We start from the raw sequence: 25816 nt of genomic DNA, 5'->3' as shown, positions 1-25816 counted from the left end.
GCTTTTGGCACTCGCATGTCAAATCAAAATAAATTTATACTTTTTTAGTTGGTCAACACGGGGTGGCCACAGGGGTGGCCAGGGACATGTCTACAGAGGCACGGGCCACCCTTGGCCTCCGTGTAGAACCGCCACTGCTGCCAGGCGATATATTTTCTGTAACAGAATACCCCTTTCAAAGCCTACAGCGAACGGCCGGTTTGGACTACAGCCCTTTACTTCCCAAATTAATGACGTCAATAAAAGAGTTTTTTTACTAAACTCCACCCACAGGAATACAGCAGTCGCCAGCTTTGGCTCAAACGGCTCTGCTAAGCTAAGCTGCTATCAAATCACAACACACTAAACAAACTACACAATCAGAACTCGATACATCTTTTTGAAGGAGGGACTTCATAGAACAAGGAAGACATCAGACCGTTTTGAGGACAGTGAAAACAGCACTCTACAGATAAGTTTACAAAATTTTACACAAACCACAAACACGTTATATTGCACACTGTAAACACAATCAAAGCTTTAAAACACAAAAAGAAAGGGAAACTTTAAAAGCAGTGTCAAATCAGTTAAGGTCCTCATTTTTGTTGTCGTTTTGGTAACAATAATAGTAATTTTTTCTTCAAAAGCAGCTTATGCTACTCTATTTCACCTTTTTATAATATATGGACAAAGCCATAATGTTTAGTATCTGAGGTAAAATCCTAGCCTGGGTGCCAGCTGAACTTAGCCCCGCCCACATAATTTCAGGTCGGGAAGTTTGGTCTGGGGTCACTTCGTTGTGGCACAACTATGCTTGACCCAAAGCTGGTCAAACCAATCAAATTGTCAGGAAGGGTTTTCACGATGATGGACAGATGATCAACAGTAACGTAATCAACCACGTCATTTAACTTACAAATGTTAGAGATAGTCTGACTGTATGACTTAGTAAATAACTCATAATGTTGTGATATGAATGAAATGTTTTAAACATAGTAGATGTCGATGTATGTTCGCTAACTCAGACTTAGTACAATCATAATGTTAGTCTCATAACTAGGTCAGGCTGCAAAAGGACAGACGCCATTTCAACATATGTCATACGTTGCTCTGATTGGTTAAAAGTCTATCCAATTGAGTGCAGAGGCATTTTTGTCCTGGTTCGGTTGAAACATGCCCCATAATCACAGCCCAATGAAGCGATATCAGACTCAAATTCCGACTACAATTTTGAGTATGACAATGTCAGGCTAATAAAGTCCTAAAATTCATTTAAGAATTGAATACAGTTAAGGTTCCTGTCTTCATTATGCCAGCTTTATTGATGCACCGTCTATAAGCTGTTTGTTTTGATCTGACGCAATAGTTTAATATTCCATATAAACATATACTGTATAACATTGATGTGTTGTGTACACAGTACATAGTGACAATAAAATTAATCTTTAACTAAATGCATAGCATAGATCAATAACATTATAATAATAATGTGATATTTATATAGCTCAATCTCCAGAGCTCAATGTCGCTTTACATTGCAATGACATAGAAAAGGAAAGCACAAACATTAAAACATTAGTAAAATTCTATAGACAAAATGACAAGGATAAGAGGTTATGTATTGCTTTAGCCTACATAATTGCTTATTGCTTATCGCAAATAAAAAATAATTGTTACAACTTTTTTGTCATCTTTAACTATATGCCACAAAGTTAACCATGGTCATCAGACTGAACAAATTCAGTCACTTTGTGCATTTAAAGGTAAATACATCAATGTGGTGCATGTTGAGGAATTTTATGTTCTTAAAAATCTTTGGTATAATAATTAGTGGTGGCATTTAATTCGGATTAATTATTGATTACTAAACACCAAGCAACCTGTGCACCCTAAATTTGAAGTGGATGCTGTAACATTAAATGTTTCTTTCATTCAAATGATGTTGTGACTTTCCAGGCACCTAGGAATTTAGTCAAGTGCATTTGTCTTTTGCATTGTTCTTTTGACAAACATAACACTCAAGAGCTCCGTGTTTCACACACACAAACCAGATTCACAAACCATCAGCAAATGCGTGTGTTTGTCAGGATGAAGTCGGAACTGGTTCGCGTGGATGCGTTAACGCATGTGATTACAGAATATTATGCAAGTGAAACGTTTTGACAAAAACAAAACATTATACTGCTACCGATTTGCTATACAACATTTGAAATTGACATTTTTGTCAAAGCAGCAAGCACCCGCTTCCCTTAATTTTCTTACACCAGCTACTGAAATACTGCCCGTCGCTGCCTTCCTTCTATCCATGCCCAGCAACATTGATTTAAGTCCTTTATCAAATTAGATAATATTTTTCCTATGGTTTATAAACTTACTTTCCATCCTGCGGACTACGTTTCACTTACTATGTGACATCTCTGGTCTCAGCGCGCTCGAAATCTGCAACTGGATCTAAACTTTTAAAAACCCGCCCCATTCCACTTCTGATTGGCTAGTTTGTTAGTGGTTGAGAATAAAAGATATGTTCCTCTCTGTTTGTAAGCGAACTCGTGAACTTGAACTGATATTAATATATTTTTTCTTTTTTGTTTAATTTGCCGGAGATCCGGCACGGTGCCGGAAAACTTTAAGCCCTGTACTGTAGGTCTAGAGTACATGTGATCGGCTGCACAGCAACAATGAGCTAAAACACAAACCAATGTCAAAGATAGACTTATTGCAGAATCATTATCTGTAAAAGAAGATAATGTGATGCTAGATGTTTCCTTACTTGAGTATCTGTAGTTGACATTGAGGATTCTTGAGTTCATCACAGATCTGTTTGACTCCTGAATCCATCAGACGACTGTTGTTCATCTCAATCTCTTTCACACAGGAGAGAAGAGCAGCTACAGCTGAACATTGTTTCTCTGTCAGCTCACAATCATTCAGTCTAAACAGAAGAAACAACATCATCATCATCATCATCATCATCATCTGACAGTCTGTACTATACTGTACTGTATGAAGAGTCAACTCACATGATTTTCTTCACTTTACTATGAGAGTCCATCAATAGAGCTGAGAGTTTCTCTCCATCCAGATCTCCCAGTTTATTATCACTCAGATTCAGTTCTTCTAGCAGTAATGGATGAACATCAAGAACTTTATTCAGATGAACACAAGCTTCTTCTGCAGCACGACTCTTCAAAAATCTACAGACACAATACAATCAGTTTACATCACATCATATTGTTATTGTGTTATACTCTATCTATTGGTCCAGTGGTGTATTAAGTTAAATGACTATGGGGTGATTTCCCATAGGGCTTATCCTACTCCCAGACTATGTATGTTTGAGCTGCCTTCATTTAAAAACATCTTGCACGGATAAATAGATGAACAACGCTATTGTTTGCTGATAAAAACAATTTAAATGTCCTAATAAAACTAAGACCTGGTCCTGGATTAATCTAAACCCTGTCTGGGAAACTGTCCCAAACAGTTCAAGTTTCCCTGCAGTAAATGTGTTAGGGTCCACATTAAGTTCACATTTGTGTCTTAATAATTTAATCGTGACCCCCCCCCCCCCTTTTTTTCTCACACTGTAAAAAATACTTAGCTGCCTTAAAATTTTTTGTTGAATCAACTCGGATTTACAAGTCATTTCAACTTACTATTATTTATCTTGACTGGAGGTGAGTTGTTATAACTACAGGTGAGTTGTTATAACTTATCAAATTAAGTTGACTTTTCTCAACTATATTTTATAAGTTGTGACAACTCTTCTCTGTTGACATGACTTGTACATCTGAGTTGATTTAACAAAAAAAATGTAAGGCAGCAAAGTATTTACAGTGCATTCCTGCATGTTTTAAAACTGAAAGCAAAACGTCAGAGGCACGCCCAATGTACTCAGATACTTTGCATTAGGTTTAGAATTCAGCCTGGTACACCTCTCAGAATAAAATGTTATAATTTTTATAATTTCCATTCATTTAGACAACATTGTTTACAATTTATTTTTGTATACAACATAACTTGTAAGTTTATTTTCTTAGTTGTCTGCTTGACCAAGTTTCATATACCTGACATCACATTTGTGTCTGTGTCAATATTTAAAAGCTGTGATCACCTGACAGTGTTGAGAGCACAGTTTTGATCTTGTATTAAATCATGGATGAGTTTGACTCCTGATTCTCCAGGATCATTTCCACTGAGATCCAGCTCTGTCAGATGTGATGGGTTTGATCTCACAGCTGAACATAAAGCAACATAACCTTCTTCTCCAATACTGCAGTCTGATAGTCTAGAAAATGAAAAGGTTCTTGATTTAAAACAATTTATTAACGTCATGAGACTTTTTAAAAAACATAGGCAAAATAAAAATGATGCTTTTTAAGGCATATCAAAACCCAACTTTTATATATACACCCCTAAACACATGTATACAGCTGCAGCAATAATTAAGAGATAATTTTAATGGTCCTTTTCAGATTTTTTTTAGATTTTGTAGATTTAGGTATGTGTTTAGGAAAAAGGTATTTTGTTTCATTCAGTCTGTCAACATTTCTGCCAAATTCCTAATAAAAACAATATTTATATTTGCATTTATTTACTGAAAATTGAAATGGTGAAAACATGGTCAAAATAACAAAAAATGCAGAGTTTTCCAATCTTGAATACTGGAGAGAAAATAATTTCAAATCCATTTCATAACAAAAAATACATCTAAAAATGTTGATTAAAGTCGAAATGAAATGGTGTCTTATTTTTTTTCCAAGGCTGTGTGTACATTAAATATTTAACGTTTGCCATAAAACAAATTATATTTGGTAAAGAATTTTATATGGTAGGTGCTGGGTTAAAAATTACAAATATTTCTAATTTAGACTGTAATAAAAATCATGGTCTAGCACATCTGCATGTTAAACCATTCAAATTGCATGCCCCCCTGTTTACTGCACGTAGGAGTTTTCCTTACTCAAACATGTTCTGAGGGCAGAAAGAAAATGATTGGTTCACAAAAACGACAAACTGCTCGTTACTGGTTTAAGCCCTCAGCGGAGCCTTCAAGGCAGCTTCTGCAGTGAAGCAGTTTGAGCTCACCGTTGGTAAGATGAGTAGCGCAGATATGGTAAGATAGGAATGAGACTGTTTTTGAATTCAGCTCGAAATGATTCGAGCGTTTAAGTGACGTGTTTCCGTGTTGTCACGTGTCCGTGGCACGACTTTCTTTTTTGTGCCAGTTTCACGTATTGGTTATTCAATTGTTTTTCCTATTTTCTTACCATTATCGCTTGGGATTGGGGTTAGGACAACTTTCTGTTACATAAAATGACATCCTCCCCCTAACCCAACTTTAACCCCAACTCCAAGCAAAAACTGTTTAAGTTAATTTCTGATAATTAAATGTATAAACCAATGCCACTCTAACCCAAACACAACTTTATCTTCACGCAAAAACAGTTTAAAAATCTGACAAAAACCACAAATCTAACCCCAATCCCAATAATGGTTTCAAAAAAGGAAAAAAATTTAATAACCCGGCCATTCCCAAACTAGTGGTCCTTGAGGGTACTGCAGGTGGTCCGTGTAAGGCAAAATAAAATATAAAATAATATATTTTTTAAGAAAAATATATATTTTTAAGAATACATTTTAAGAATCTGTTGTATTGATGTGATGACCAGTTATAGTTTTAGTGCTAGTAAGCCTATTTAGAGGTGCAGATAAATTCATGACTTTGTGTAGACATATTTTATTATGAGTATTATGAGGTGGTCTGCGAAAATTCTTGATAACAAATAGTGGTCCACACACACAAAAAGTTTGAAAACCCCTGGAATAACCAATACGTGAAACTGGCACCAAAAAGAAAGTCGTGCCACGGACACGTGAAAACGCGTAAACACGTCACTTAAACGCTCAAAACATTTCGAGCTGAATTCAAAAACAGTCTCATTCCTATCTTACCATATCTGCCCTACTCAGCTGACCAACGGTGAGCTCGAACTGCTTCACTGCAGAAGGTGGCTTGAAGGCTCAGCTGAGAGCATAAACCAGTAATGAGCATTTTGATTGGTCGTTTTTGTGAACCAATCATATTTCTTTCTGCCCTCAGAACATGTTTGAGTGTTAATAATTTTAATTAAATTAAAATGTGGGACTTGCATTTCTACAGCACTATATTGAGCATTTTAAGTCACAGGGTTGGTTTACAGAGTCCTGTTATCTAGCAACATACCAATTTTCTTTTATTTATGTTTAGATAACCATATTCAAACCTCAGTATCTGTAGTCTACACTGTAGATTTGTCAACAGATGAGAGATCGTCTTCATTCCTGAATCTTCAAGTTTATTTCCGCTCAGATCCAGATGTCTCAGGTGTGAAGGATTTAAAATAAAACCTGACATCAGATCAGCACAACCTTCTGCTGTAATACAGCTGTCTCTTAGGCTGCATAAACAAAACACAAACTTATAATTTCATCTAAATATCTTTCAAGGACATGTACAATTATCTGTTGTAAAAGTATATCTGGTGTTGACATCTGAACCAAAATCAATATATAGTCATAAAATATAAATATACTGTCACACAAGGGCATCAATTTGGGTAGGGACGCTAGGGACCAATATTCAGGTAACACTGAAATGTTTTTTGTGATGGTGTCACGGTGGATACCATGTTTTTTGCTTGTATATGTGCTGATTGTTCTCACCTGGTTAATTACCCATCATTGCTGTTACACATTTAGCCTGCCTATTTAAGCATTTTCTCTGATCTTGTTTGTTGCTGGTTCATCGTCCTTGTTTAGCTGTCTTTGTTACACGTTTGTATTCCTGTTCGTTTTGCCTTCCTGCCTGTCTTGGATTCTGTTTTGTGTTTATTAAATAAATAATCTTTATTTGGTACTTGCATTTGCATTCTTTAAAATCACAATGTAACAGAATGAACCAGCCCTGTTTGGATGCATCTAGTAGTGAGGCTATCATGCAGTGGCTCAAAAGTAACAAGGAACAACAGCAGGAGAGAGATGCCAAGAGGGAGCGCGCGGCACAAGCACTTGCCGCACAATTGAAGGAGTATATTGGCTGTGCTCACCAGTTGAGCGGCATTGTGGAGAACTGCTAAGTGGGATAACCAGCACCCATGCTGTGCCTCATTCCAGGCATTGTCGCCAGAGATGAGGCGAGTATTTGATGCCATGGGATCGGATTTCCCTCCATTGGAGACGACGATGACAAGGTCTCGCGATCCAGTCCCCGAGATGGCCGCCGCCATGCTTGATCCAGTCCTTGAGATGGCCAAATCATCCGAGTCCGTTCACAAAATGGCAGTTCCTGTCCTGGCTGAAAGGTCCAAATCTGAGTCACCTGAGCTTCATGTTCTGACCGGGTTGGCTGAACCAGAGTTCCTTGAATTCCCTGTCCTGACCATATGGCATGCATTTGTACTCCCTGAGAGTCCTATCAAAGCCTAGATGGTCACCTCTGAGTTTCTTGTGCCCTGTAAGTCAGCCAACATGGCTGTTCCCAAGCTCCATAGACTCTCTGCCTTAGCCAATAGGGCCATTCCTGAAGTGCCTATTCTCTTTGCCCTGTCCAAGATGGCCGATCTCAAGATCTTTGAACTTTCTGCCCTACCCAGGATGGCCAATCCTGAACTTTCTACCTTGCCTAAGGGAACCTATGTTGAACTCTCTAACCTGGCCATGAGGCCTTCTTTGTATCCCGTCTCTCTGTCTCTTTATCTACCCAGGTTCCTGCAGCTACAGGTACCATCCTGGTTTCCAGCTATGCCTGAGTTTCTGTTGCCTTTAGTGCCTCCTGGGATGCCGGTGCCGCTTCCTGGTCTGTCGGCTCCGCCCTGGCTTCCTGGTCTGTTGGCTCCACCTTGGTTTTCCAGGCCCTCCGTCCCTCCCCCAGATACACCTCCGTTCCTCCACCCACCTGGACTCTTGGTTATTTTGCGTGAAGTGTCTGGAAGCCACTTCTTGGAGTGGGGGGTACTGTCATGGTGGATACCTTGTTTTGTGCCTATATGTGTGCTAATTGTTCTCACCTGGACTCATCTGTTAATTACCCATCATTGCTGTTACTCATTTAGCTTGCCTATTTAAGCATTTTCTCTGGTCTTGTTTGTTGCTGGTTCTTTGTCCTTGTTTGGCTGTCTTTGTTACACGTTTGTGTTCCCGTTTTGCCTTCCTGCCTGTCTTGGTTTCCGTTTTGTGTTTATTTAATAAATCATCTTTATTTGGTACTTGCATTTGCATCCTTTAAAATCACAATGTGACAGATGGCTGTTAAATATGTGTTATATTTTTTCTGCTGGGGCAGATTAGGAGGAAATCTGATGGTTCAGTATTTTAGTTGCCAGGTCAAAATGTTCACAGGCATCACTAAAAAGTTAAAAAATACAAATAAAATAGGCCAATTCTATACTTGTTGTTTTTTACGCAAGTAACCTTAATAAATATGACACCTAAGATAATGACATTATTTACGTCCCCACCAATATCAAAATTACGCCCTTGCTGTCATAATACTTACATGAATGTGTTGAATCGACAGTGTTTATCCTTCAGTAGATCACAGAACTGTTTCACACTTGAGTCATCAATTTTTTTATCACTCAGATTCAGCTTTGTCAAGAGTAAAGGATTTACACTCAGAACACCAGACAACCACTCAAAGGATTTCCATGCATCCTCAGATTTCAAAAATCTAAAAAAAAAAAAAAAACAAGAGTTATGCAGACACTTTGCACTTATGATCCACATATCATTGTAGATCATGTGCAAAATTTTATTTAATTTAGAGATCAAAGTAAATTTTCATGGTAATTGATCTGATTTTGTAAGAAAAATAACCATATTTACAAACTTTATAAACTATAATAACTAGCTTCCGGTATCGGCCAAGGTGCATTCACAGAGCTGCTGCTTCTTCCTTTTTAATGGCGGGCAGTATCAACATTAAAGATCCAATAAAAACAAAGCTATTTATTATGGTTTCTAAAGTCTTAAATATGGATATTATTCTCACAAAATTGCATTGATTACACGCAAAAGGCTTTATTTAGGCACTGGAGCCTTTTGGATTACTTCTGGGATGGGTGCACTTTGTTCGTCTTCAAAGTCAGAAGTTGTTCCCTGTTTATTATCAAGTTTGGAAGAGCAAAGACATTTACTAATATAACTCCAAATGTGTTTGTCTGAAAAAAGATAATTATGTACATCGAGGATGGCTTGAGGGTGAGTAAATTATGGTGCAATATTGATTTGACTATCCCTTTAAGGAACTTAATTTATTTGCATATTTCACCTGACTTTCTTCAGTGCACATTTGGGATCTTGTATTAAATCATAGATGAGTTTGACTCCTGATTCTCCAGGATCATTTCCACTGAGATCCAGCTCTATCAGATGTGAAGGGTTTGATCTCACAGCTGAACATAAAGCAACATAACCTTCTTCTTCAATACTGCACTCGTGCAGTCTACAGAAGAGAAATTATTACAAATGAATTAGTTTCTCAATTGCAATTTATGTACAAATGAATTACAGAAATAAGCTGTTAAAAAATGAATAATGAACATAATGAAAACATTTAGCTTGAACGTGCCAGACCGTACACCTGAGTATCTGTAGTTTGCAGTTCTTTATCAGCCCATCAGACAGCATCTTAACTCCTGAATCCTGTAGATTGTTATTGCTCAAATCAAGCTCATTTAGACTGATGGAGTCTGAACTGAGAACTGTAGATAGAGCTGAACAACTTTCCTCTGTCAGCTCACAGCTACTGAGCCTGAAAATAAAATATATTTAAATAATTGTTAAAGCTCCCATAACACACACTGTTTATCCATATCTGATGTCAATCTGGAGTATGGATTACCCCTCCATCACCCCGTCTCCTCTCACTCACCAGGTTACTTCCTAAACCTAGTGGGGATAAAACGTCAAATACGTTTACCAATTTATCTATCCGACTTATTTGTGTGAACTCGTGAAGTGTAACACGCTGCATCATTATATTATACTTTTATAATATAGCCGTCTAATATTTTGTGATTCCCTATAGATTCCATGTGGCATTTTGCATAAAAATAAATAAAATAAAATATAGACAACATATAGCAAGAATGTAGAATTAATTGGAACATGAGCAAACATGTTCAAAAATGTAACTACATATATTAATAATCACAACATTAGAATATATAATAGAGATTTGTCAAAACATTGCCATTACTGTAAACAAGTATTTATTTAGTTAAAATTGGTTTCTTCTCTGAACTGATAAGAATACTGTTAACAGATTAATAAGCAGAATTAGAAACAGAAGTAATACAATTAAAACTTAAATATAACCAACAAAACTAGGCAAACCTACAGTACTGTGCAATACGCATATTAGAAGCTTAGATGCAAAAAGCTATATTTATACAATGTATATATGCCATTATATGGAATAGTCAAGTAAAGATTTAATATGAACAAGAACCCATACAACAAATCAAATCTGTTTATTTGCCACGGTAGGTCTTCTTTGAATCGAGTCTTAAAAAACATCAGTCAATAACATATTTTTCCAATAGAAATGAAAATAATAACCTGAGTTTCTTCAGTTTGCAGTGTGAATCATCCAGTATATCTGAGAGCAGCTTGACTTCTGAATCTCTGAATTTAATTTGGCTAAGATCCTGGAATAATGGCTCTGTGTTATCAGTTTGAGGTAATGAATAAAACTCATCTCGTGCTTCATGTGGGTTCATTAATCTGCTGACAGAAAGAACACATTAAACAGTTATGGCTTTGAGATTTAAAAACAGCTTAAACAGTCCTATTGTGCTCATAAGAAAAAGTTTTCCTTGAAGAAAATGTTTACAATTTTTATTGTAATATTTGAGAATATTTTTTCTTTTATAAAAGTGTATTTGCTGTTTATGTTAAATTATTTTGCTTTTGATGTATTATTTATCATCTTTAATGAAAAACGTATTAAACTTAAAATTATCTCTCTTTACTTTTGGTCATATTATATGGCAGGTGGGTGGGGTCACAGCAATTAGCAAATAGCAACATGATTCGAATTCAAACGATCCGAAAGTCCAGCCTTACCTTTTTTTTCATTTCAGAAGCCATTTCATTCATATTTACGTCACCACAGGGGAAAAAAGCGTGAGGTTAAATATAGCCGAAATTATGGGGACATTGTGTATTTAATCACATACTTCCTGCACCAACGTACAAGACATGGTAGCGTAAGTGACAACACGTGGAAAGCGAAGCATGTGCTAAGCGAGGCCAGTCACTATGAACAGGGCTCGTTTGTGGCCAAAACCCGTGAGAATTAGCCAAGTCTGCTTTTTTGTACAAAGTCGACACCAAGATATGATGTCTACTCAAGTAAACAGCCACGGCCACACTCGTACAGGCAAACGCCTTGTGAAGGGGTTTGCAATGTACAGGAAGGGGCCGTGCGCTGTGCTCGTCCATGCCAGTCTCCGATGAAATGGGGTCTGCCGTGTATGAGCAGTGACCGAAGCCAGTAGAGAAGCAGCTGAAGCATGCTGTGATCACACAATACCAAAAACCCATGGGGCTTAGTTTATTGTAATTGTATTGTCCACACTGCCAATTCACTTGAGGAGCGAAGCAATACAGTATATCCACGTAAATGTCAGCCATATCGGCATTGGTCATAAAAAACCCATAACGGTCGACCACTACATGATACCTTTCTTATACCTATACCTTCCCAGCTAACAGAAAAAAGTTCTAAGAACGTTCCCTGAAAGTTCTTTACGTTCCCAAAAACGTTCTGCCAACGTTAAAAGTGTCCAGCCTTCTTGACGTTCCAAGAACGTTTTTGTGTTGTCTGAACGTTAGAGGAATGCCACACTTGACCATTTCCAAACGCCATGACAATGCCATGCTTTCAATGCCCACACAATGTTCAAAACAACAACTGTTTATTATATTGACTTGTTTAATTGTTATGTAAATGACAGAGAAACATCGCATTTTACTATATCCATTCTTTACATTTATATTATTCTATTATATTTATTATATATTATATATCCATTATATACTATATATCTACTACATATAAGTCTAGATGTTGATGCTCTGCTTCATTCCAAGTCACCCTCATTGTGATTAGTGTCCGTCCCAGTTGGGCTTTTGACCCTTGACCTTCGCATGCTAGTTTTTTCCCTGGTTGTGTTAACTTTTTGTTAATACACCACATTTGTTATGAACATGTTAAGTTAGTAGTGTAATTCTGTGGTGTGGTGGTTGGTACATAATGGAAAAAAATCATCCCTAATTAATTAAAGTTTATTTTCTGTCAATTATGTAAATGAGATCCAGTGCTTTCACAGCAGTTTGTCATTAAGGAGTTTAAGAAACTTTGGACAAAAAATATCTGCTGTATAATTGGGACGCACAAACATCAAGAATCAGACTATGAATCTCAACCATGGTGACAAAGAAAATTGGAAAAAAAATCATTATTTATCCATGCTGCAGTGCATGCTGGGAGTCCTGAATGAGATTTGTAATTTGTTAATAACCAGCATGCATTGCAGCATGAAGTTTTTCATTTAATTGTCACCATGGTTGAGATTCATAGTCTGATTCTTGATGTTTGTGCATCCCAATTAAATAGCGGATATTTTTTGTCCAAAGTTTCTAAAACTCTTTAATGACAAACTGCTGTGAAAGATCTGGATCTAATTTACATTTTTGACAGAAAATAAACTTTTGATTAGTAAATTAATTAGGGATGATTTTTTACCATTATGTACCAACCACCACACCACAGAATTACACTACTAACTTAACATGTTCATAACAAATGTGGTGTATTAACAAAAAGTTAACACAACCAGGGAAAAAACTAGCAAGCAAAAGACAAGGCTCAAGAGCCCAACTAAAACAAACACTAATCACAATAATGGTGACTTAAAATGAAACAAAACATCAACATCTAAACTTATATATAATAGATATATAATATATAATAAATATATAATAAATATAATAAAATAATATAAATATAAAAAATAAATATAATAAAATGCGATGTTTCTCTATCATTTACATAATGATCATATAAGTCAATATAATAAACAGTTGTGGTTTTAAACATTGTGTGAACATTAAAACATGACATTGTCATAACGTTTAAAAATGGTAAAATGTAACATTACTCTAACGTTAAGACAACACAAAAACGTTCTTAGAACGTCAAGAAAACTGGACACTTTTAACGTTGGCAGAACGTTTTTGGGAACGTAAAGAACTTTCAGGGAACGTTCTTAGAACTTTTTTCTGTTAGCTGGGTTTATATCTGTAATGTTGGTGTTAATTTCTTAGTTCTCCCTATCTCTTCATTTCTCATCTATGCAATGTCTAATGACCCTGCACCTTATCGTGGTAAAACTGTTTTTAACTTTAAGTTCACGCAGGGCTGCGCAAACCATCCATAGATTACTGAGCGCATGGTGACAAAGAATAGACGTTTTGTGCAAATCGTTAAAACACGGTCGCACATTCCGTTTTTTGTGGGCTCAAGATCTACTCATCTTTCAAACTGAAATAACAACTAGAAAAAATTTGCAGGTCACACATGCGCAAGTACAAATGCTCACGCACGTCTCATTTGGACGAAGTCTGAAGTCCTGAGGTAAATTAACAACATATATTAGCAATGTGTGACATTTCAAGTAGATTAAACATTTTGTGGTTAAAAAGAAGCTTTTCTTTGTAAAGTGACACATTTAACAAAATAAAAATATGTTTTGTATAAACATTTCGAATTTTACCAGCTCATCAATGGTATAAAAGCATATGGACTAATCTCTTCAGACTAGTTAACGTGAGTTCTGGTTTTCCTCACTCCCATCATTAATGTGTTAATCTTGTTTCATTAATTTATTTATCAATATCTGATGCCAGCGTATTGATTCTTGTATCACCAGAGACAAACAACGATACATCGCCATATCTTTGTATTCTCCCTCCCCTAATGTCCAACTGCACTCTAAATTCTGCTGGGTTGTTTTTAACCCATGTCTGGGTAAATATTGGACAGAACACATGTTAGGTTAATGAATAAACCATGATCTGCCTAATCAGGTAGTGTCGCGGTAAAAAATGTTTAAACTTGTAAGCTTAAACTAACTGTATAGCACTTTTTAAACTGTTGTTTCATTAAGACAAATCACAATTAATTAAATAAAACATTGTCTATCCTTAATATTACTGTACAATAATTCATACCCAAGTGTCATCAGGTTACATGTGGGATCCTTTTCAAAACTAGAAAGAAGCTTCAATCCTGATTGTTGTTGATCATTCGCTATGAGATTTATCTCTGACAGGAACAATGGATTAATACCCAGAACTGAAATCAGTGATTTACAGGCTTCCACTGCACTTTCATGTTTCAACAGCCTACAGAAACAAGAAATTATTACATCACCAAATACAACATTTTTATAACAATATGAAAGAGTATGACTAGTCATCAAATTAGTTACAAATTAGTTTTAATGCACCGTGCATTATGAAATCTGAAACCTTAAATATGAAAAACCACATAAGGATCGAACATTTAAACATAGCCCAGGAGATGAATTGCATTTTTCATCCAATATAAAGTGTGGAAATCAAGACATTTTTGGCCCTTTTCCACTGCATAGTACCCACGGGTCAGGTCGGGTCAGCTTACTTCACTTTGGCTTGGTTACATTTCTATTGAGTTTAGTATTACTTAAGAGTGGGAGGGATTATAGGCGTGTCATTATATTTGCACTGCCTACTGCTGTGACATCATATAAGTGAGAGTGTTGTTGGAATGCTATACATTCCCATACATTCATTTATTTCTCAGTCCGCCACAAAATCATAATTTACCACTACAAATAAATGTTTGCACATTGCGTTTATCACTACGTCTATCTGTCTCACATGACAGTTTCTGTACAAACACCAGTGGCGTCAGTTGATGCGCTCTGCTGAGCCTCATTTCAGTTGCAAAATATGGAATACATGCAGACATTTGCATCGCGAAAGTGCCAGTGTTCCTGAATCTCAACCAGTGAATGTTTTTTCACCGCTAAAAGGGAGTTTGGGAACTTACAACAAAGCACAGATGACAACAGGTTTGCTCGAGACAGCGCACTCATCGCATGAAGGTAAAGCTAATCTTGTGTTTAGCAATTAGCTTAAAGCTTATCATGATTCTCTTAGACCAATCAGTGATCTACCGTGTTTTCATGTCACGTTTTAGTATCAGCTCAGCTCGCTTGGAAACCCAACCAAGGTTGTACTAAAAAAAGTATCAGGTACTATATACTGCACCCAGTGAAAAAGCACCCCAAAGTAAGCCGACCCGACCCAAACTGTGGGGTTTCATGCAATGAAAAAGCGCCATTATGGCCAGATTTACTAACTGATACCACCAGCGCAAACCATCATTTTGGCATTATAAAAAAATTCCAGGATTAATTTAGTGAATCCTGACATTCATTATTTAACCCCAAAATGGCTTTCATAATCTTCATAATTAGCATTGAAAGGTTTGGTTCAGTGTAGGGTCAAGCCCAGAATGGGTGAAGACCACTATTGAAATTGTTAGCTGTCTTCTTCTTTTACTCTTTTATTGCATCTATAGACAAGTTTCCTGGGCACTTCTGGTTTACTTCCTGTTTCTGCCAAGAACTTCCTGCGCAGGCTGAGTAGTGGTGTAAAAATGGCTTTGGAATGGCAACATTCGAACAAAAATCTTGTTAAAAATTGTGTTTTGTCCATTCCGCATCCAAGTAAGGTAACTAAAAATAAAAATAAAATAAAAATAAAAAGTAATCCCCTCTAGCCTTCCTGCCTAGCATTTTAAATGCTTGTTGATCGACGCTGATAGGAAGAGAGACACTTTGCATACATTGCGAGTTACTTTTACTTTTAGAGTTACTTTTAAGACAACAGCAAGGTGTTTACAGTGAGCACAGAATGCGGGGCTGTTTGACAGTCAGAGGTGGGTAATTCCATGTGCCAGGAGTAAAAGTCCTCTCCAGTATTTTGTTCCAATCACCTGGATTTGCTAATTAGCACAATTTTTCAGCAGGAGGTGACCTCCTGACTCGTTGGTGTTTTAAGCCCTCAACGAAGCCTTCAAGGAAGCGCTGCCTGGAAGGCACTCCCCGTGCACCGAGCGTTTCAGCCAATCACAGCACTGGTGCATATCGAGCCTTCCGCCATCTTCTGCCAGTTTGAGCTCACCGTTGGTCAGGTGAGTAGCGCAGATGTGGTAATATAGGAATGTGACTGTATTTGAATTTAGCTCGAAACTTTTTGAGCGTTTAAGTGATGTCTTTCAGCGTTTTCACATGTCCACAATTTTCACAATTTTTTTCTTTTTTCAAACCCTTGTTGCTTGGGGTTGGCATTAGATTTGTGGTTTTTGTCTGATTTTTAAACTATTTTCACGTGAGGATAACGTTGGGTTTGGCATAAATGCAGATGTCATGTTTAGCATTGGTTCATATTTTTATTTGTCAGAATTTTAAACTGTTTTCGCTAGGGGTTAGAGTTGGGTTAGGATGTCATTTTATGTAACAAAGTTCTTTTAACCCCAATCCCAAGTGACAATGGTAAGAAAATAGGAAAAACTGTTGAGTAACCAATACGTGAAACTGGCACGAGCTCGTGCCACAGACACGTGGAAACATGTCACTTAAATGCTCGAAACATTTCGAGCTAAATTCTAATTCAGTCACATTCCTATCTTACCATATCTGCACTACTCACCTGACCAACGGCGAGCCCAAACCGCCAGAAGCCGGTGGAAGGCTCGATATCTAGCACCAGTGCTGTGATTGGCTGAAACGCTCCGGGCACGGGGACTGCCTTCCAGGCAGTGCTGCCCCGCAGGCCTCGCCGAGGCCTCCAAACACCAACGAGTCAGGAGGTCACGTCCCGCTGAAAAACTGCGCCAATTAGCAAATCCAGGCGATTGGAACAAAATACTGGAGAGGACTTTTACTCATGGCACACGGAACTACCCACCTCCGACTCTCATTCACTTGATATGCTGTTTGGCATGAGGCTGTGGTTTGTTGTTGCTCCTTTCAACCAAACATTCAGCAATCGCCACGAGTTGTTGCAACCGCGAACAGCACAATATGTCCTGGAGCCGTGTCGGCATGTAACACCATCCATAGTTTACTTTTTCTGCACGCTAACCAAAGACAGTAAAAGATGCTAACTCGCTAACCGGAAGTGCTTGGCAGACACAACAGGAAGTTGTTGGCAGAGTGAAAGGCTAATGGCGGCCCGCCTATTTCACCCAGGAAACTTGTCTATAGCAGCTTGTAGAAGCGTAAGAAAGTTATTAAATTTGGCACAGAGACAGAGGACAGTCTGTATTGTTACCACACCAAATTCTCTATTTTTCTGAAGTCTCCATGTCAAACCCTCTAGTGCCACCAACAGTCCAATGTTTCACGTATGTTTTTTGCTTATAACTTCTGATGTGTATATTGTAGAAACTAAATGTTTTCCTCTGTTAATTCTTGGCTCAAGATGATTCAATTAAACCCTATGTTGTCATTTTCCATAATGAAAAATTTTCTGCCATTTTGAATTATAAAAAACCTTACTTTTTTTAAACTCCTCCTAGAGCTTTTGTTAATTTGTTTGAAAATCGGAATGTAGCATCAACACTCAGGGGAAAAAAGTTATGGAATTTGTGTTCGTTGACCAATCCGTTGTCGTATTCCGCGTCAAAGAATTTGAAATAGACGGTGCAAAAACGATATAAGGCTGTATCTTCACCAACTTATGTATATTGACACAAAACGTGGTACGTGTAATTACAGTCATTAATTAATATCTTTATTTAACCAGGAGAGGACCTCACTGAGATTAAAATCTCTTTTGCAGGAGTGTCCTGGCCAAGATAGGCAGCCCAATATGTCAAACACACATATAACAATAAAAGGTAACGCTTTAGATTACAGCCCGGAAAGTACTGTGTAAGTACAGCGAATTTACAGCGTATGTTTCTGTAATTATTCTGTAATTAAGTTTACTTATGAAGTACGTACGTGTAATTATAAGGGAACAATGTATAATATTTGGGGAATAAAGGGGTAACAACCAGGAAAAATACAAATAATATATGCAGTAAAGTATTGCGTAAGTACAGCGAATTTACAGCATACATTTCTGTAATTATAGTGTACTTATAAAGTACATACGTGTCATTTTAAAGGTGCAGTGTGTAATTTTAGAAGGATCTCTTGAAAGAAATGCAAAATAATATATAAAACTATATGATCAGGGGTGTATAAAGACCTTTTAAAATGAACCGTTATGTTTTTATAACCTTAGAGTGAGACGTTTTTATCTACATTTTGTCCTATTTTCTTACCATTGTCGCTTTGGTTTAGGGTTAGATTTTCATAAAATTACATCCCTACCCAAACCCAACTCTAACCCCAATGCCAGGTGACAATTGATTAAAGTTTAGAAAATATAAAAGAATACATCAGAAAAAATTGTATAAACCAATACTTTCAGTGACAAAGTAACGCAAGCACCAAATCTAACCCTAAACCGAAGAGACAATGGTTTGAAAATAGGAAAAAGCAGTTGAGTAACCAATCCGTGAGAATGCCACGGAAAAGAAAGTCCGTGGCAGGGCCACGGAAATATGCGGAGATCCGTGAGAATGTCACGGAAAAATTAGCAAAAAATTCCGTGACTATCCCACGGAACTTTGTGAGATCATGTTGGACTATGATTGAATGAAGACCCACAGTTTGCAGAATCAATGTATGACACCAGTGCAATCACCACACACCAGCTATATGTGGAGAGGAGTGTGATCGAGCCAATTCAGTGAATGTGTGTGGGTAACACTTTATTTTACGACCCGCAAAGTACTGCGTAATTACACCGAATTTACAGCGTACCTATTTGTAACAACAGGGTACCTCTACAGTACGTACTTGTAGGTATAAGGGAATAATATTTTAAGTTTGGGGTAATAAGAGGGTAAGAATATGAAGAATTATAAATTATTTATACTCTAAGTATTTTATAACTACAGGGTACCTATTGTAATATTACGTGGTATGTATGACTTAGTCAAGTCTATGGGGAAATTATGTTTTACTTTTTTATGATTTTATTGTGAATTTTTCATATTGACTACTGAATGTTGTAATACAGTCAATGTCTAGGAGCCACATCGGCAAATAAATATAACAGCACATCACTTTCATTTTAGTAGCCTATATTACTTGCTTTTACAAAAGTCCAGCTGATTTAATGTGGTTATATTTTTTTAAGGTAAGTACAATAAAAATAGCAACTTATTCCCTATTTACCAGGAAACTCTTACATTTGCGGACATATTTGAAGTGGTGCTTTGCAATTTTGACTCTGAAACTCTTTTATTTCAAATGACACAATAACACAATAATGACCACAAAGCAGCACGCTATTTGTTTATTTTTAATAGGTGTTATCATTGGTGGAATAAAACTTTGTAACATGTGTAAACACAAGTATTTTAGCCAAATATAATGTATGCAATGGCAAACCAGAATGAAACAACAGAAGATATCAGCACCCGCTAAAGCAAACGACGACTACATGCGTAGGCTACTGCGCAGGTGTAGCGCGCGGCCGTCTGCAGGAGGTTTGCTGGAACGCAATCCTGAGGTGAAATTTCTTTAAGAGGTTTTAAAAAACTTTCTACACCGTGGAGTACGGCTGCAAGTGATGTGAGCAGGATCCGCATGCTGAATAAGGTAACTGGTTTTGTTAATACATGACTCACGCATTTCAAACAATGTTTTTTCAAGACAGTTGCCAGCTAACTGTAGCAGCAGGTTAGCTAGCACATAAATTAGCCTAAAGTTAATAACTAGCTCAGAAAACTCAGTTTTTTGTCAAGGCACAGCGAAGAAACATTTACTGAAGGCTTTCATTTATGTTTTTATACTGTATGTAATGCAGAACAGCATTTGTGAGACGACATCAACTCAACATCCGAGTGGACAAGAACACCAACAGAGGAAGCCAGCCGCAAAAACAACGAAATATTGTCATGACTTTTTATTTGAAATAAAAGTTTTGTGTCAATAAAAATTAAGTGTTGGCTTAATTATAGTGTTTTAAAGCTGTTTTGAAAGAAGTTGCTTTAAAATAAAAATAACAATATTCTGTATGTTTATGGTATTTACCCTATAACATTTATAACAAGAGGTGAACAAAGCACCACTTTAGTTTACAGCCCGCAAATATGAAAGTTACCTGGTACATACAGAGAACAAGCGGGGAATAAGCCCCACTTTAATTTACAGCCCCCAAATATAAGAGTTACCTGGTACATACAGAGAACAAGCGGGGAATAAGCCCCACTTTAATTTACAGCCCGCAGACGTGGCTTGTAGACATCAACTGTAGGCTATACAATACACTTCATCAGATAAGTAGCAAATATGAACATAACATATTACACATAGACGTCATACATACCACGTAATATTACAATAGGTACCCTGTAATTATGAAATACTTAGAGAATAATTTTCCATATATTCTTACCCCCTTATTACCCCAAACTTAAAATATTGTTCCCTTATAACTACAAGTACGTACTGTAGAGGTACTCTGTTGTTACAAATAGGTACGCTGTAAATTCGGTTTAATTACGCGGTACTTTGCGGGTCGTAAAATAAAGTGTTACCTGTGTGTGTTCTCGCTAAATTACTCTCAAACATAAGATTGTTTTGCATGTTTAGGCTATGCCATATCACGTAGGCCTAACTGAATAGTTAATCCGAAGTTATGAATTCCTTACTGTATAATAATTTGTAATTTCGCACGTTTTTAGCATATAAGTCATACATACCATGTAATATTGAAATAGTTAGCCCTTAGTTATAAAATACTTTAATGCATATATTATTTGTATTTTTCCTGGTTGTTACCCCTTTCTTCCCCAAATATTATAAATTGTTCCCTTATAATTACATGTACGTACTTCATAAGTATACTATAATTACAGAAACATACGCTGTAAATTTGCTGTACTTACACAGTACTTTACTGCATATATTTTTTTTATTTTTCCTGGTTGTTACCCCTTTATTCCCCAAATATTATAAAATGTTCCCTTATAATTACACGTACATACTTCATAATTATACTATAATTACAGAAACATACGCTGTAAATTCGCTGTACTTATGCAGTACTTCCGGGCTGTAATCTAAAGCGTTACCCAATAAAACAGTACAACACACAACTAACATTAAAATACAATCTCAAAAACATGACCTGAGGGTGCATGTAAAGTTTTGTCATAGCGCCACCTAGTGGTCTCGATATGTAATAGATATAAAAATGGCTATTTTTGCTTATATCTGCTGCAAATATAACTGTAAAATCATGAGTCTTTGATGCATACAGTCAAAACGTACTAACTGTTTTTCTGTCAGCCATTGTGAAATAAATATATAAATAAATAATAAATAAAACTACTTTTTCAAACTCTTCTTACAGTTTTTGCCAGATTTGGCATCTAGAGACACTGTCAACGAATTTGACGTTGAGTGTGCAAAAAGCAGTATCTTCAGCTATTTTTGCTTATATCTACTGCAAATATAAGTCTAAAATCATGAGAGTGATCTTGTTAAATTCCTTGATGCATACAGAGTCAAACAATACCAAATGGTTTTCTGTCTGCCATTTTGCGTGTTGGCCATTTTTAAAACCTACTTCCTGTCCGCCATTTTGAATTATATTATATTTATTATACTACTTTTTAAAATCCTATAGAGTTTTTTTCTCTGATTTTCATGAATTTTGATATGCATCATCTAGAGCCACTATACAGACAAAAAGTTTTGAAAAGCTTTTTGGTAGACTAATTGTTCTTGAATAACAAATCTATGAATTAGATGGTGAGCACGCCTAAATGGATTTAAGGCTGTATCTTTGCAAAATCTTTGTGTATTGACATGAAACTTGGTATTGTCATTATAGTCATTACTTGAGTGTGCTTAAAACTACTGCAAACTTCTGCAAAGATCTATAATCATCCCAGTCATCATGGATGTTTCCTTGATGCATGCCAAGTCAAACAATACCCAATGTTGGTTATTTCGGCGACCCACAAAAATGGATGTGAGGCTGTATCTTTGCCAAATATTTGTGCATTGACATGAAAATTGTGACATGTCATTACAGTGATGCTTTCCCAAAGTCATTTTTTGTCCACTTGTTGGGGTTGACCCCCATAATTGCTGTGCTTGCAGCTTTATTTCTTCAATAATCCAGTGAGTTTTTTCTCAAAATGCAGATGCCTTAACTTAAAAATTCACAAACCCAGCTAGAAATAAAAAGTTCTAAGAACGTTCCCTGAAAGTTCCCGAATGTTCCCAAAAACATTCTGCCAACGTTAAAAGCGGCTAGTTTTTTTAAAGTTCTAGGAACGTTTCTGTTGTCTGAACGTTAGAGTAATGTTACATTTTACCATTTTAAACGTTATGACAATGTCATGTTTTAATGTTCAAACAATGTTTAAAACAACAACTGTTTATTATATTGACTTGTTTAATTGTTATGTAAATGATAGAGAAACATTGCATTTTATTATTTTATAAAATATTATTTCTGTATGCAGTAAATATATTGCTGTAGAAAACACAATTCACTTACTAGGTTTAGATGTTGATGTTTTGTTTCATTTTAAGTCACCCTTATTGTGATTCGTGTTTGTTTTAGTTGGTCTCTTGACACTTGACTTTTTGCTTTCTATTTTTTTCCTGGTTGTGTTAACGCACCACATTTGTTATGAACATGCCAAGTTAATAGTGTTATTCTGTGGTTGTTGGTACATAATGGTAAAGATCATCACCTAATTCATTTACTAATCAAAACTTTATTTTCTGTCAAAAATGTAAATGAGATCCAGCACTTTCACAGCATTTTGTCATTAAGGAGTTTTAGAAACTTTGGACAAAAAATATCTGCTGTATAACTGGGATGCACAAACATCAAGAATCAGACTATGAATCTCAATCATGGTGACAATTAAATAAAAAACTTCATGCTGCAATGCATGCTGGGTATTAACAAATTACAAACCTCATTCAGGACTCCCAGCATGCACTGCGGCATGGATAAATAAGGATTTTTTTAACAATTTTAATTGTCACCATGGTTGAGATTCATAGTCTGATTCTTGATGTTTGGGCATCCCAACTATACAGCGGATATTTTTTGTCCAAAGTTTCTAAAACTCCTTAATGACAAACTGCTGTGAAAGAGTTGGATCTAATATACATTATTGGCAGAAAATAAACTTTTGATTAGTAAATGAACTAGGTGATGATCTTTACCATTATGTACCAACAACCACAGAAATACACTAATAACTTTTTATAACAAATGTGGTGCATTACCACAAAGTTAACACAACCAGGAAAAAACTAGTAGGCAAAAAGTCAAGTGTCAAGAGACCAACTAAAACAAACACGAATCACAATAAGGGTGACTTAAAATGAAACATCAACATCTAAACCTAAGTGAATTGAGTTTTCTACAGCAATATATTTACTGAACATTCAGAAATAATGTTTTATAAAATAATAAAATGCAATCATTCTCTATCATTTACATAACAATTAAACAAGTCAATATAATAAACAGTTGTTGTTTTAAACATTGTGTGAACATTAAAACATGACATTGTCATAACGTTTAAAAATGGTAAAATGTAACATTACTCTAACGTTCAGACAACAGAAACGTTCCTAGAACTTAAAAAAAACTAGCCGCTTTTAACGTTGGCAGAATGTTTTTGGGAACATTCGGGAACTTTCAGGGAACGTTCTTAGAACTTTTTATTTCTAGCTGGGAAGGTTCCTTATGGGGAGGTTCCCCCAATACTTCACAAAATCCTATGGCAAACACTGAATAAGCAAATGCTACTAATTTTAACTTTTCAATAACCTGACAGTGTTGAGTGCACAGTTTTGATCTTGTATTAAATCATAGATGAGTTTAACTCCTGATTCTCCAGGATCATTTCCACTGAGATCCAGCTCTATCAGATGTGATGGGTTTGATCTCACAGCTGAACATAAAGCAACATAACCTTCTTCTCCAATACTGCAGCATGACAATCTAGAGAAGATACAGTTAGTCGCAGTGTACAATAACACATTTTTGAACAGAAGTTCACATTTTTATTTAAGAATTCTTTTGATTTAGGATTTTTTTAATAGTCTTGTCTTAAATTGTTTCATTTTCTTGGTGTTCATACATTAGCAAAGTGGTAGAAGATGTGAAACACTAGTGCTAGTTTAGTTCAGTCAGAAAGCAAACTACAGAAGAGTTAAGAGCTGGATTGGTGTAAAGTTAACGCTACAGCTCACCTCAGTATTTCAAGTCCACATTTAACATTCATCAGTCCATCAGAGAGCAGCTTAACTCCTGAATCCTGTAGATTATTATTGCTCAGATCAAGCTCCTTTAAACTGATGGAGTCTGAACTGAGAACTGTAGATAGAGCTGAACAACTTTCCTCTGTTAGCTCACAGCTACTGAGCCTGAAAATAAAATAAGAGCACATCTTGAATTCATTACATTTCACACTTTCCTAAAACAAAATGTACCCCAAACAACTTCAAAAGAAGCAGCTTGACGGGTCATCCTTAAGCACAAAAGAGCATATTAAACATCTCTCCATCTCTATTCATTTGCTACCAATCACTGCATCAACATCAACTCTGCATGACAAACTCTACAATCCCTTTTACAATCTATAACCCAAACATTCACCTTCACTGTTCCTTACTGGTTTAATGATCTTCCATCTGATCAGCTGCATCCCTCACAACAGTCACTAAAACAAATCTTTTCCACAACTACTTCACAGAAACATTCTGAATGATGTATCTACATAAAACTAATCTCTTCTCTCTTTCTGCTAAAAGCACTATTTATGAATAATTTTACTGTGTATGAATGATTTTTGTTTGGTTTCACACCTACCCCAGGATCTCTAATTCACAGTTTGTGTTCATGAGTCCATCACAGAGCAGCTTGACTCCTTCATCCTTCAGTTTATTATTGCTCATGTTGAGCTCTTTCAGACGGCTTTCTGACCCCAGAACATTAGCCAGAGCTGAACAACCTTTATCTGTTAGATTACAATCATTTAGCCTACAGAGAAAGAATTTGATTAAATAAATACAGAACCATGTATTTTTTTTAATGTTTTACCAAGAGCTTAGATGCAAAAAAAGGACAAGATGTTGTGTCTTTGCTGAAGAAGTATTTTCAAATAACTTTTCAATATATTTCATTATAAGCAATACATGCATATAACTCTATGAAAATACTTTTACATTTTAATTGCTCTTTATTGAGCCCTACATTGTAACTGAACCAATTAAAGTTGTAATAACCTGTAAGACACTTTTTAATTTAGCGTGTGCTTTAAAAATGACATTTTAACATTATAATTTACTAACTCTCATGTCATTTAATATCCATATAAATTACTTTTTCAAACAGGAAAATTAATGAATATATTCATCAGGGTGAATTTAATACAGTGCACATTATAACAAAAGAAGACTAACTTTAACATTTAAATTTTGGCGCTTTCATGTGTCTTGTGAATAGTATGACATACAGACCCGTTTGCCACTGAACCTGCATTAACGACGACAGTGGGGCCTCCAGCCTTAGTCAAACGGGTTGACACGTATGGTCAGGTTGCGATGTTGGCGTTTTCTCGTGATCTTGT

The 25816-nt window shown here is 36.2% G+C and overlaps 1 protein-coding gene across 1 annotated transcript in view; it reads right to left on the bottom strand.

Annotated features, from left to right (window-relative positions):
* Positions 1 to 25816, bottom strand: part of LOC141359408 (uncharacterized) — a 108788-nt gene that overhangs the window by 38399 nt on the left and 44573 nt on the right. Inside the window, exons 15-24 of the mRNA XM_073861810.1 lie at positions 25057 to 25227; positions 24438 to 24611; positions 24013 to 24186; positions 10582 to 10746; positions 9602 to 9772; positions 9290 to 9463; positions 8516 to 8689; positions 4094 to 4267; positions 3000 to 3173; positions 2750 to 2911 (exon numbers count right to left, since the gene is read on the bottom strand). Of these exons, the coding sequence (XP_073717911.1) occupies positions 2750 to 2911; positions 3000 to 3173; positions 4094 to 4267; positions 8516 to 8689; positions 9290 to 9463; positions 9602 to 9772; positions 10582 to 10746; positions 24013 to 24186; positions 24438 to 24611; positions 25057 to 25227 (1713 nt within the window). The remainder of the gene's footprint in view (positions 1 to 2749; positions 2912 to 2999; positions 3174 to 4093; positions 4268 to 8515; positions 8690 to 9289; positions 9464 to 9601; positions 9773 to 10581; positions 10747 to 24012; positions 24187 to 24437; positions 24612 to 25056; positions 25228 to 25816) is intronic.

Source organism: Misgurnus anguillicaudatus, chromosome 23 (assembly GCF_027580225.2).
Source record: "Misgurnus anguillicaudatus chromosome 23, ASM2758022v2, whole genome shotgun sequence".
In the NCBI taxonomy this organism is placed as follows: domain Eukaryota; kingdom Metazoa; phylum Chordata; class Actinopteri; order Cypriniformes; family Cobitidae; genus Misgurnus; species Misgurnus anguillicaudatus.
Note: the sequence above shows the minus strand (reverse complement) of the source record. Positions and strands in the feature narration are given on the sequence as shown.